The 13836-nt window shown below is 43.4% G+C and overlaps 1 protein-coding gene across 1 annotated transcript; it reads left to right on the top strand.

Moving 5' to 3' along the window:
* The first annotated feature begins 7072 nt into the window (after positions 1-7072).
* foxd3 (forkhead box D3) lies at positions 7073-8555 on the top strand. The gene has a single exon (XM_029254498.1). The coding sequence runs from the start codon at positions 7380-7382 to the stop codon at positions 8520-8522; it is 1143 nt and encodes a 380-aa protein (XP_029110331.1). The 5' UTR covers positions 7073-7379; the 3' UTR covers positions 8523-8555.
* Positions 8556-13836: the final 5281 nt, after the last annotated feature.

Consider the following 13836-nt stretch of genomic DNA (forward strand, 5'->3'; position numbering starts at 1 on the left):
AGCAGAGCTCCCTGGCAGCAGCGCGGACAGCCGGTGGCGCGCGAGGCCGACGGCGCGCGACGAACCCGCGGCCGCCGCCGCCGGTCGATCACGTGCTCGCGCCTTTCACAACCAAAGATTTCCTCCCTAATCAGACCCAATTCGGGTAATTGGGTTGAGAGGTGAGTTGTGCAAAGCGGGTAAAACACTGGCGGCGCACATTCTGACAGATTATTAGAAGGAGTCTCCTCAAATTGAATGTAATTTACTGTGATATTATAGATATGTATGCATCGATAAGCAGGAGAAGATTGAGTTCAGGGGTCAGCGGTGTCATTACCAGGCTGAGCGATGGCGCTCTCCGTCTCGCGGATTAAAGGCGGGCGCGGGAGCGTGTCGCGAGGGCCCCCTTCCCTTTGTGCTGGACTCGAGCGCAAACACCTCAGAATGAGACACACCACGCGCGACGATCCTCCGCCGCGTTCTGGAACATTCGACCGTAATGCGGACGAGGAAACGGCTGCGTTGCAGGGCGGGCTCGCAGAGTTCCGTCTTCTAGCTATATTTATACTTAGGCCAGTAGGTGGCGCAGTGTTTAGGGGCGTCACCTTGCGGTCTAAGTGCTCCCCTTTCCAATTACCCTGCCGCGTATAAGAGTAAATCCTTCGTACAGCCTGTAAATTCGAAATCTACGAAATTGCATTTACTATCGTGGACGGATATGCGGATATAAACATATATGTCATAAATTAATTTTTAAAAAATTATGTTCCAACATAAACAGTGACTTTTAATTTCAGCGCTGTGTCTAGTTTTATTTCTGCCATTGATCCCAATACACAGCCCTCATTTGTGTGTGTGTGTGTGTGTGTGTGTGTGTGTGTGTGTGTCTTCGCCTGTTTTCTGTCTATTTCCGCGCGCATCGCCAGGGATGGATGGTTGTCAAGACCACAACCCCATTAACGGACAGTGTGCCTTGTTTTTTTAAAGTCAGACACGTCCGCAGCTTGTGGTTCCCGACTTGACATGATCTCAGTGGAGAAGACGGTCGATTATCTGATATTTTAAACGCCACAGTAAAATCACACTCCAAGTTCAGTTTTTTTTTTTTTTTTTTTTTTTATAAAAACAGAGGCCCGTTTCAGCGGGAGTGCATTTTTTTCACCACATTGTCCTGCCCGTTTAAAGTAGAGCCGCTTTTCATATGTAATTTTATTTAAATGTAGCTCTGCAGGAATGTTTCTGTTTGGGTGTAGAGTTATTTAAACTAATTAGACTACCAATGGACTATTTCATACATTTACTTAGTAAAGCAATAGTGTAAAGGCAGGTGTGGCTCGATCGCGTCACCAGGTTGCCTGCCTCATAAATACTTAAAATTCTCTATGGATTTTTCCCGACAACAACCTGTAGACTTACACATAAATTCTGGAACAATAACCAGGCGCTTTTTCTGATGTCTTTAGAAAGAGAGTCGCCGCCTACCGAGAGTTTTGCTCAGAGTATTATATTGTAAGGGAGCTGATTCACACTATTCATAGCGCCAGCTATTGTGATCAGATTGGATTTTCTCCAATGATTCTCTAATGCTAATGTTTTATTTATTGTTGTAGTCTTAATGCGAATGACAAAGAGGTACAAACCCAGAAACATAGCACTTAGTTAGCAAAAGGCATTGGAATGCAAATGGAGCTCGCACTGAATTTTAGTTGAGGTGTCATTTTGTCTCCCATCATCACCGCACATCACGGGAGACGTGGGACGCTCCCGTGGAGCCATGGAGGCCGACGGCCGACACTCATCATCTGCCTGAAGGGTGCGTGGCTTCTTCTCCCGCAGCCTCACACCTCACAGCCCTGTCCCGATTTTTATTACACAGCATCCTAGTACAGCAGAGCTGTGTACAACAACAACAATAATAACAATAACAACATTGACAATTACATTATTATTCTTATTATTCTTATTATTATTATTATTATTATTTATATCACTTTGAAATTATCTTTCCCAGGCGTTGAAGGACAAACAGGCCATATTGAAGCAACTAGTGTTAAAAGGCTCTATAATTAACAATTTAGCAGAAATTAATTTTAATGTTGTCGCTTTTTTACATCTCATATACACCCATATAAAGGTTCGCGTGTGTGTGCATGTTCCTACATACATGTATAACCGTGTAGGTTTAACATATGTGCTATAAATAAATAAACCCTATTTGACACATCGGTTTAACATTTGCCTTTTTTAAGTGTTTGGGTTTTTTTTTGCGAAGATAGGCTTGTTTCTTTTCTCTTATTTTCTGAAAAAAACATGAAATATACTTCAAACATCAGTATTATCGAAGTACTCCTATTTTCAATAATCTAACATTTGCCCCAGATGTCCAACACTAACGTATTTAATAGGAAGTATTATCTTATTCGTATAATTATTAATTATTCGAATAATTCATATTTATCCATTCCTGTATTGCAATAGAAATGTTTACACGACGTTGAAACATGTGAGGCTCGTTATACACATATAATTGCACACACCTTATAGGACGTTTCCACTTAAAATTTACGCAGAATATGAAACCAAAAAACGTTTCATGTACTTGAACTGAATAGAAATCCATCTCTCGGCTAATAGTGGCCTGAATAAAACAAGACTATATGCAAAAAATGCACAATTTGCTACATAATAAACGCACCCCGTTTAAAAGCTTGTTATTCGTATGAAAATAATTCGTATGTTGATGCAGTAAACATTCCTTATCATTTGTATATTTATTAAGAAATATTAAATTGTTTTAGATAGCGTGCTGCAGAGTATTGCTACACTTTCCTTGCGAATTTGCCTAAATAATTCCCTAGAATTATAATTTCCTAGAATTGAATCGCTGCATTTCCATTCGTGGCGAAGTTAATCTAAATGTGCCCATTAAACGGGACATTATTATTATGGAACATTGTCTTGTTTTAGCTTGTGGAAGTCGTGCCTTGTCAGGTCCTGTTTTGTATGCTGCAGCAATTATGTTATAGTGTGTTTTGTCCTTTCGTGGCTCCCACGCCATCCCACGAACGGGACGGTAAAAAATGAGCTGCATCATATTGTTTGACACAAAGCTGCGGGTTGATAGAGTGGATTCTTTAAGGGGGTGAAAATGGTGAATTCCAAAAAAAAAAAGGAGGAGATCTCACACTCGGGAGGGTACACCGTATAGCCTTGAAGGAGCCACCATGTCAAGCATAAAAAAAAGCAATTAAAAGATTACATTTAAATGAAAAGTAATTTTTAACGCAAATATGACGTGGACATTTCCCGCCGGAGACAAAAAGAACAGTTTTCGGGAGAATATGTGGTTTTGATTAAATCTGACATGCTGATAATTCCGCGCTGATGTAAAATAATTAGCATAATAGCGGTAATTAAAGGCGCGCTAACAATGCCATTAATTTATCATACAGTTTTACTGGCTTGCTGCCCCCCCCCTCCCCTCCAAACTGCTCTCATCATTAATTAAATGAGTTGCCTTTCAAAGAATCTGCTTTTGCATTACGGCAATCGCTTCCATCACTGCGCGATTTAACCTTTCACCTTAAAAATCATTTTCATAACTGCAAATTCGTTCACTGTCAATTTTGGTCCTGTTTAAACACCCCTGTGGCATCGGGTATCTGTTACAGAAAACCACGTATCCGTGCGAGGTCAGTGCGGGTCTCTTACCTCCACCAATGTTTCCGATTACTATTCTTTCATCCCTCACTACAGAAATTACAGCAAGCACGTGTTTTGCACAAGCCAAGTGCACGTGCGATAATGATCCGAGGGAGTCACGATGGGTGAAGACGACTCTCTAATTAACGGGAAATTGACATTAACTGAAGCGAAGCACTTTCTGGAAGCGGTTAAAAATCAAGTCTTATGAAAGGGACCCGGCGATCCGCTCCTGAAGTTCAGAACCACAGGATCGATGGCGCTCGCGGTAACACCGCAGGTTCCGGGGAATCCGGCACACACTCCAAGTTTCGTGTCACTTAAAATACAAAGGTTCTGAATCAAATGAGAGAGAATCGTTTTGACGCCAGGACCGCTTCGAAAGCCACTACTCCCATCCCGCGTGTTATATGACGTCCCATGTAACAGCCTGAAGATTAAACATCACCAACACATTTAAAAGCCCGTATAATTTGGTAATTATATGGGTGTGTTATGGAAAGAGCTCTGGGATGGGGTGACCGTATTTGTGCGTTTTACACGCGGTGTTCGGTCAGCGGTGGGGTGATTAAGGTCACAGTATATGTGTGTTACACACACAGCGTAGCGTTAAGGTCGCGGTGTGTGTGCGGGTGCGTGTGTGTTACACACAGTGTTGGGTAAAGGTGAGTTGTCACTGCGGCCATCATGACCTGATGTCAATCTGATATGTTGAGGACACACTTCCTCTGTACCATGTTTTCAATTTAGCTCTGTTTTTTTCTTTAATATATTAAACATAATAACTAGAATAACCAGGATCCATTCTGTGCACCGTTATTCTTTGTACAGTATTCCTGAGCCTGCTCGGTAGGTGCTGTACCCTGTTTTTGCCGCGTTGATGCTGGAGTTACTTTATCACTCTGAAAGGATGCGTAGGACTAAGCCGTGAGTGCGTGCTTAAATGTACATTTCATCAGCAGCATTAAAACGCAATATAACAGGATTTGTGGAGCTTCGGATCTTGTGCTTGTGGAGGGCATGTTGTGGTTTTTTTTTTTTTTTTTTTTTTTTGTGCAGAAACACCTTTCAGCGCTGTGACCTGTCAGATTAACGCGCGTAAAAATGTGCGTCGCTTCTGAAATATCGGAAACAGTTACTCGTGTGGTGCCACAACAGATGTAAATGACAGGGATGAAAATACATGCTTTGGCACACATAAATGATATGGAAAAGGGAGAAAAGTTTTCATGTGCAGAGTACCTGGTAGTGATGGTGTGAAGATCGGGTCAGGTGGCCCTCCGTTCGTGTCTAATCGGCCAGAAATGTTCCTCACACTTAGACGAGAGCAGCAATGATACGCTTTAATTAAGTAACTTTCTTTTTATTATGAAAAGCAGATTCAAAGTTAGCATCCGCCGCCCCCTCCCAACCCCCAACCCCCATTAATAATTAAGGAGAGAAGCAAACACTGTGTGGTTGTTTTGAACAGCCTCCATTCATATTCAGTAACGCATAAATAAGTGCACAACTAATATTATCGTAGCCTAACCGTTGAGCACAAAACACCCCGGAAAACATTAAATAATGAGCAACACAACGCTGCGTTTATAGTTACATCAATTTATGTTAAAATATATGTATGACCGATGGCTTTTCCACATCTCAGAACTGATCTTTAAAAGGTGCGTATTAGCTTCATTTTCTGCCGGTCATTGAATATTGATTATCCGATGGTTCACTAAAATACGTTCTAATAATTTCACAGACCTTTTACTCGTGCTTATAAATGTACAAATAATACTGTTTTAAAGCAGCATTTATAAATGTATACACTACAACGACAATGATTATTATTATTATTATTATTATTATTATCAAACTGAATTACCCTTTTATAAAATTACTTTCCTTTTATGGTGACATAGCAATATATAATAATATTTCAATATTCCGTGCTATTACAGTGGTTTTGTTCTAAAAGCAGGCTAATAATACTACTGATGTGGACGAGAATGTTGGCGCTGCGCACCTTTGCAGAAAGAGCGACGCTCCCAAGTTCAAAGGGAGGCGATAACAGCGACACGGTTAGCGGGCCCTCGTAAAGCCATTCACACATTTTTTGTTAGTTCTAATAGAGGGGTGGTGAGAATAATTGATCCTGTTGTCAATTAAAGATATTTTCATTGCGGCAGGAGGAGACTTGTGCGCCAGATCAATACAAAGTTATATTGCTTGTGGCACACCGATAACTGCTTCCACCTCGCTGTCTTACATCACCGGGCATCTGTGTCCACACAGGAGTCAAGTTTTTCTTCTTTTGTTACACAGTTAGTCAATTAAACAAGACACAACGGCGACCAAAAACAATTATAACAGAGAGGAAAATATTTAATATCAGAAACAGCTTCCTATTATTATTATTATTATTATTATTATTATTATTATTATTATTATGCACAGTTAGGCGAGCAAACTAGTGAGAACATTTTTATGCTCGACGAAGGCGGTTTCTAATGATGTCTTTTTCTCACATTTTATAAAAGCAGGTTTGACCTCGCGCCCGAACAGCGCCTTACATTCGCCCCCCCCCCCCCCCCCCCCCATTTCCTACTTTTTCATATGCAAACACTCGCAATGATCAGCTCGTTAACACCTCGACAAACGCCCTAAAAAGAGCTTCTATTTACAGTTCCTCGCTGTCCCCGGGAGACGTTTCCACTCACTTGGCGTCTTGAAATCCGCGCGAAGCCCACAGCGCTCACATTAAAGTGCACGTTTCAAAATGAATAATAAAAATAACAATACGGGCACACCCTCCCGAAGCGAAGCGCAACGTTTTAGACCCGCGTTAGACTCCCGTTCGTTCTTCCGATCTATGCAAAGCAGGAGGTCCTCACCTCGGCTACCGACTCCGAGCACAGAGCGCACGTTAATCTCCACGTATGAATTATCATGTCTAAATTCACGGCATGCAGCACAGAGACGAGCACACAGTCATAACTAGAAGAGAGTCAGTGAACTTATCTTTAGACGTTTTCGTTCGGCAGCTTTTCAAAACACACTGTGTTTTTAAGCAAACTTATCGTTTGGTTTCTAAAGCTCATCAGGAGTGCAGCTTTCCACCCCGCAGCCCGCCCGTCTCTCTGTCTCGCGCTCCCGTTAAACGGCTCGTGACGGACGGTCGCACGGAGCCGGCACGCGGCGGCGGCGGCGGCGACGACGGCGGCGGCGGCGGCGGTACGGTGCGTTAAGGGGTTTCCCCCTTTTTTTGTTGACAAACTCAAGAAACAACTCTGGTTCGCATGGTATTAACTGGGGGCGCGCCTGACGTCACGCTGTCACGTGACGGCGCCGATAGTATATCTTAAACTGGAAAAAAGTAATCTATCAGACAGTTCTTAAAAGCAGCGTTAAAAAGCACGTGTCGCCTACGACGCGCGCTCCCAAGTCACCCTTAGTTACCGTTCAATGCGACTCAAAGCGGGGAAGCGGGCGTGAGGCGCGCGCGGGAGCCGCGGCGGTGGGCTGCACGAGACGGAGACCGAGACGGGGCGGGATATTTCCTCAAAAGTTGAAGCTGCGGCTGCAGGCCGGACGGTCGGACCTGCGATTCGAGTCCGTCTGACAGCCGACGTGAGCGCGAGCCGGGCCCCACCACGCCTCCTACCTCCGGGCTGCTCATCGCTGAAGCGGACTGCGGGCTGCGGGCTGTGATGACCCTGTCCGGAGGCACCGGTGCGAGCGACATGTCCGGTCACACGGTGCTTGCGGCTGAAGACGTGGATATCGACGTGGTGGGAGAGGGCGACGACGGCGCGGAGCGGGACAGCGACTGCGAGAGCCAGGGGACGCGCGAGCGCGCCGAGGAGGCGGACGCCGCCGCCGCCGCCGCCGCCGGGCTCGCGCTCAAGGAGCGCGCGGCGAGCCCCGGCTGCGAGAGCACCGGGGAGGGCGAGGAGGGCAAGGCGCACGAGCAGGAGGGCGCGTCGGGACCCGTGCAGAGCAAACCCAAGAACAGCCTGGTGAAGCCGCCGTACTCGTACATCGCGCTCATCACCATGGCCATCCTGCAGAGCCCGCAGAAGAAGCTCACGCTCAGCGGCATCTGCGAGTTCATCAGCAACCGCTTCCCGTACTACCGCGAGAAGTTCCCCGCGTGGCAGAACTCGATCCGACACAACCTGTCCCTCAACGACTGCTTCGTCAAGATCCCCAGGGAGCCGGGCAACCCGGGCAAGGGCAACTACTGGACGCTGGACCCGCAGTCCGAAGACATGTTCGACAACGGCAGCTTCCTGAGGCGCAGGAAGCGCTTCAAGAGGCACCAGCCCGACATCCTCCGGGACCAGACGGCCCTCATGATGCAGAGCTTCGGGGCGTACAGCATCGGCAACCCTTACGGGCGCCACTACGGCATCCACCCGGCCGCCTACTCGCACCCGGCCGCGCTGCAGTACCCCTACATCCCCCCGGTGGGTCCCATGCTGCCCCCGGCCGTGCCGCTGCTGCCCTCGGCGGAGCTCAACAGGAAGGCGTTCAACTCGCAGCTGAGTCCGAGCCTGCAGCTGCAGCTCAACAGCCTGAGCACGGCGTCCATGATCAAGTCGGAGCCGTCGAGCAGACCCTCCTTCAGCATAGAGAACATCATCGGGGCTTCGAGCAGCGCCTCCAGCCCGCAGACGTTCCTGCGGCCCCCGGTCACGGTGCAGTCGGCCCTGCTGAGCGCGCAGTCGCTGTCGCTGAGCCGGACGTCGGCGGCCATCGCGCCCATCCTCAGCGTGCCCACAAACATCATCTCCGGACAGTTTTTACCCACTCCGTCCACGGCGACCGCGTCCAAGTGGCCTTCTCAGTGATATACGCTCGCACGCATAACACACACACACACACACACAGATATATACTGTATATACACATATACATATATATATATAGACACACATATATATATATATATATATATATATATATATATATACACCTGTACATATACTATTTTTTCTAGGGGAAAACTGTACAGCATAATTTGGCAGCACTGTAAAAAGTTTATAAAATAAGAGACATGAACGAAATGGAATGCTTTCTGTACAGGTAAAAATTTGTAAATATTTGTACAAAAATTATTTACGCCTTTGACTTTTTGTCTGTTTGGTCACAATAATTTTTTTTTTTTTTAATGATTGTTTTAAATGTATAGTGAACGAGCTTTCATTTTCCCGAAAGCTCCTCGCATTCAAGTTTTCATTGCGTTTTTTTTGTTCTTTTTTTTTTTTTGTCTTTTTAATACATCGAAAATGGTTCTTATAGTTTGACTGGGAAATGTTTATAAAAAAAATAAAGAAATGTGTTCAGTGTAGTTCTGTTGTGTTGTAAACTGAAAATCCTTTGTTAATAAATTTGGAAATACAACAAACAGCTCACGAGAAAATTATTTAATATTACAGATTTTATATAAAGTTAAAATTATTACAGAACCTAACGAATTTTCATCGTTTTACAGTATCTTTAAACCGGTGAACTTGTAAGCCTTTGCAGATCATGTACACATAAGTAAAAACTAACGAATGTTTCTGAAACGGAAAGTACAATCTTATCGTACAATGGTATAAATCTTACATTTACATTGAACAAATTGACAGTAATAATATAAACCATGAGGTATATTAAATTACGCATTTGAAACTGATAACAGTAACTGGGTGCCAATATTATATTCCACTCTCTTTAATGAAGTTTTCTCACGCTTATATTAAACACCATTTTACAAAATAAACTTGTAAAATTGGCATCTAGCTGAAACACAGATTTCCATCCGCCTGTCAGTTTAGGCAACCGGGACATTTTTTTTTTTTCCCAGGGAAACCTTTTCGCTCATTTAAATTCATAGTTTTCATTAGATAAACATTCCCAAATTTCGAATAGCTAATATCGAATAATTATTACTTATATTTAAAAACAATTTAGGTTTAACTTTAAATAGATATATCAGGTGATAAACTAATACACAGAGACATGGAGATGGGTAGTGCTCCAATTACTATTATTACTATTATTATTATTATTGACAGAACTTGTATGAGGAAACCCAAAATGACATACCTTAAAATATCAAAATGAGGAATATTGTTCTGTAAAACTGCGTTCTACTACTTGTACTGAAACACGAACAATAAACGTCAGTAAACCTGAGTGTAGATACTACGGTAAATCCCAGCTCCGCTGGCAAAAGTGTCTTCGGTGTGCTTATTCCATTACTGCATGCCTATGTATGTATATTTATTTCGTTTATTAACAGCAGACCAGCAGCGCCGTTTTGCGCGACGCGGCGCTCTTGACAAGGGTGACCAGGCTCGCCGCGCCGAGACGCGCCGAGACGCGCCGTTCCCCGCCGTCCGGCCCCGGGTGTCTTTTTACAAGAACAACTGCGGCGGGGCTGCCGCGGGACCGCGTGTTTCACAGTTGTGTCTGGATAATCAGTTTTACACAAACACCAAATGGCGGCCGGCGCGGCCACGCGGCCCCGCGGCCACGCGGAGGGCACCGCTATATTTAACCGATACCCCTGGGAAAAGGGAACGCGCCTCTTCTTCAATTCACTTTCACACTCAAGAAGCTGCTGAGACGGAGCTTTCAGTGACACTGGATAACAGTGCGGGGGGGGGAGGAAGAGAGAGAGGGGGGGGGGGGGGGGGGGGTCTCATTCCACGACCCATTTCTTATTTCTGAAAATGAGCGAACGTCCCCGTGCGCATCGCCGCGATGCCCGCAGTGTCTGTGCGCTGACGCCACGCGGGTGCGGGTGATTTATTGTGCCTTGCGACGTGTAGGATTTACTTTTTTTTTAAAAAAAATAAGAAAAAAAAAAAAGGGAAGGGGAAAAGTAATCTCTTCAACAAAGCAAAAATTAGCGTCACGCGTGGGGCTCGGAACGATTCCACGCACAAACAGCGCATCGCGACGTGAACGACAAACGATTACAGTTCTGCTGCTATATATATATACATATATCATATTGCACGTGATTTTTTTTTTAAATCTACTAAAAGAAATTTGCCTTTGGGCGTATGTGGGCATCCGGGCACGGTTTCGGTTCTGCAGGCCTGCTGGTTCATTTGTTTGACAGCAGGTCGGTCCTGCTTGTAATTATACAAAACCAACATAACAGCAGGCGAACGCAACACAAACGAAACAAGCCAAACCTTAACACGTGGGGCAAGTTTTTCCACAAAGGAATAACCTTTACTCATAAATAGCTGCTATTTTTTTTGTAACAACCGTTTTTTTTAAAAAAAAAAAAAAAAAAAAATCACGATATGGATGAATCACAATGCCAAGGGCAGAGTTGGTTGTTGTTAATTAAATAAACAGTTTTCATTTAACACATTTAACGCGACTCTGAAGCGATGACAGAAGCCGCCGCTAGATGGCGTTTATTGACGTTTCGATCGCAGGCAAACGGACTTGGGAGCGACTAACTGGAACTGCGAGCTTCACCTGGAGGAAGAGGAGACGCACGGACACGCGCTCCAGTTTCACGCAAGACCGACGTAATATAATATAATCTGTGTATCTGCTCAACACGCAGTGCTGAAAGCATTCGTTTGTATTTGGACGTTTCTGTTTATGAGTGTACAAAAATGAAGTTGCTCTGCAGCAGTGTGTCAGCCAGTGTCAATTTAATCATGAACTCGAACCCACGTGTCAGACGCACTGAGAAATATAACAAGAAATAATAAGCCTACGAAGTCTGGGAAAGATACTAGTATTAAACTTTTCTTGTCGGAGGAATATGATGCCTATCATATTTATTTTATATTTTACCCTAACCGAAATCCTGAACCCATGTGCAGCAGGGCCACTCAGTTTCAGTGATCTATTTGTCTGTGTTTTGTCTATTTAAACCTTCCCTATGCTCCGGATACCTCGATGGTATTTTACCCTGTGGTAAAAAGTGTTGACCACCCAAAGAGCACACCTGCTGTCCCTCACAGTCACAGGAAACTTTGCACAAGGTTCTCGGCCCACGCCTAACGGATTATGCCTACGGTGACATGTTAACATGACCAACTGGCTGGAATTAAAAGCAAAACCTCAATATATACAATATGTGAATGCATTATGAACTACAGTCAGGCCCATCCCCATTAGTTAGGGAAAAGGAATCAGTCCTGAAATAATTCAGTACCAGGAGCAAAGTACCAGTAAAGCGACGTGACAGTTTTGCTGGAGAAAATGCATTTCAAGTAATAAACATGTTAATTAATATTGTATCGACTTGCAAAAATTGTCAAGTTCACCTGACAGCGCTTATGCTGCAATACAGCACATAAACGGGAACAATTCACACCTGCAAAACAACTGACAATAATGTAGGTTTGCTCGAGGACAAAGCCATTCTCAGATTATCACATGCCGCTATTTTCAATAAGTACAGGTTGTGTAAAATTACAATAACCAACTCCACGCGTGTCATTTCAAACTGTGAAACTGCTACGGATTATAAGGCACACTGATGTTTTTCATTTTTTAATTACTTTTTTGCACGTCACTTATGCGGCGATAATATCGAAGTTACAATACTGAAGTACTGGAACGTCTTGATGCAAAGACTTTAACCGAATTAGCACAAAAACAATACATTAATTGAGGTAAAAATAAGTCAAGGTGCTATTAAGACCCAGCTCAATGACAAACCAACCATTTTCCAGAAGATATCATACACAGTAAATGTAGCTACAGCAGTTACTGAATATTTAAAAGCTGAAGAGATGAAGCAATAAATGACAAAGTAAAGCTGGCACACAGTGCATTAATAACTAATGGCCACCAATGACTAATAGGTTTCTCAATGTAATGAAAGTGTCACTGCAAATCAGTAGTTGTCCAAGGTTATTATTATTTATAAATATTTGATGCATTAACTACAAAGGGGCATGCATTATCTAACAACTTTTGGGATCCTAGAATTATGCCAACGACTATGCAGTACATGTGACCACTGCAGATACTGATATGAATAATAATTACTGCTGCATGGACTTTCATATGGAAAGAGGGGAGGGACATTAGGCAAGCTGTTATGTTAATAGGGTGATATTCTAACAGTCCAAGATGAAGTGGTATTCACGACCAGATTTAGTCAGATCTGCTCAGGCTTTGCTTCAAAAATTCACTAAAACCTGGTTTCGGATCAGTTTAGCTCTGCTTTCTGAGGTTGATGAATATGACAATTGATGAATATGACTTATACCAATAAATCTGGACCGATATTGGTCATAACATTGATGTAATCCAGGCAATATGAAATTACAACCCGAATTAAGCTTCATTCACAAAATACTGCATATTTTGAAAAAAGAATTGTCGATGATAAATGTTTGTGTTGAAAGATTTTGTGTTTTATATCCAGGTTAAAAATGTGATCACAATCCGACATTACCATATTAATGGAGTTAATTTATAATGTGGGCCTTCATCCTTTATAATGCTCTTGATTATCCACATCAAGTCAGCTTCTCAACATATAACCTACTAAATCTATTACAACTGTTGCCATGAAGTTATTTGTGTCAAATAAAGTTACAACAGTTTGTCAGGGTCTAATATTTAAAAAAAAAAAAACTTTTCATTTATGAATTACTTTGTTTTCATTATTGTAGTAATACACAGGGTCCCTTTACAACAAAAGAGCCGAGGTCTATTCCATCACTGGTACTTTAACCCATATTGTGAAAGAAAAATGTATTAGCTGCGTCTAACGTGTATGTGAATGCTATGGATTTTATTCATTTTTCAGGAGATGCCGTGATAGAACAGTTGAAAGTATTTACCTTCACACCCTCTAGACAGCTCAAAGCATACACTTTGCAGCAGTAATGAATAGTAACTGGTTTTACAAGCAGTGTACCTTGTACACCAGTGAACTCATGGATGATTTTCAACACAATTTAAAAAAATAATCATTTTGACTACTTAATAATACTGTGTATGGGTGGCACAGTGGTGCAGCAAGTAGCGCTGCCGCCTCATAGCACCTGGGTGGTGCAAGAGAATGGGATTTGAGTCCCTGCTCGCTCTATGTGGAGTTTGCCTGTTCTTCCTGTGTCTGTATGGGGTTCCTCCGGGCACTCCTGTTTCCTCCCACACTCCAAAGATATGCAGTTCAGATGG

The sequence above is a fragment of the Scleropages formosus genome, chromosome 9 (genome assembly GCF_900964775.1).
Source record: "Scleropages formosus chromosome 9, fSclFor1.1, whole genome shotgun sequence".
Classification (NCBI taxonomy): Eukaryota; Metazoa; Chordata; class Actinopteri; order Osteoglossiformes; family Osteoglossidae; genus Scleropages; species Scleropages formosus.

Excerpts from the sequence above, each read along its gene's own strand:
- foxd3 (XM_029254498.1), top strand. The coding sequence starts at position 7,380 with ATGACCCTGTCCGGAGGCACCGGTGCGAGCGACATGTCCGGTCACACG.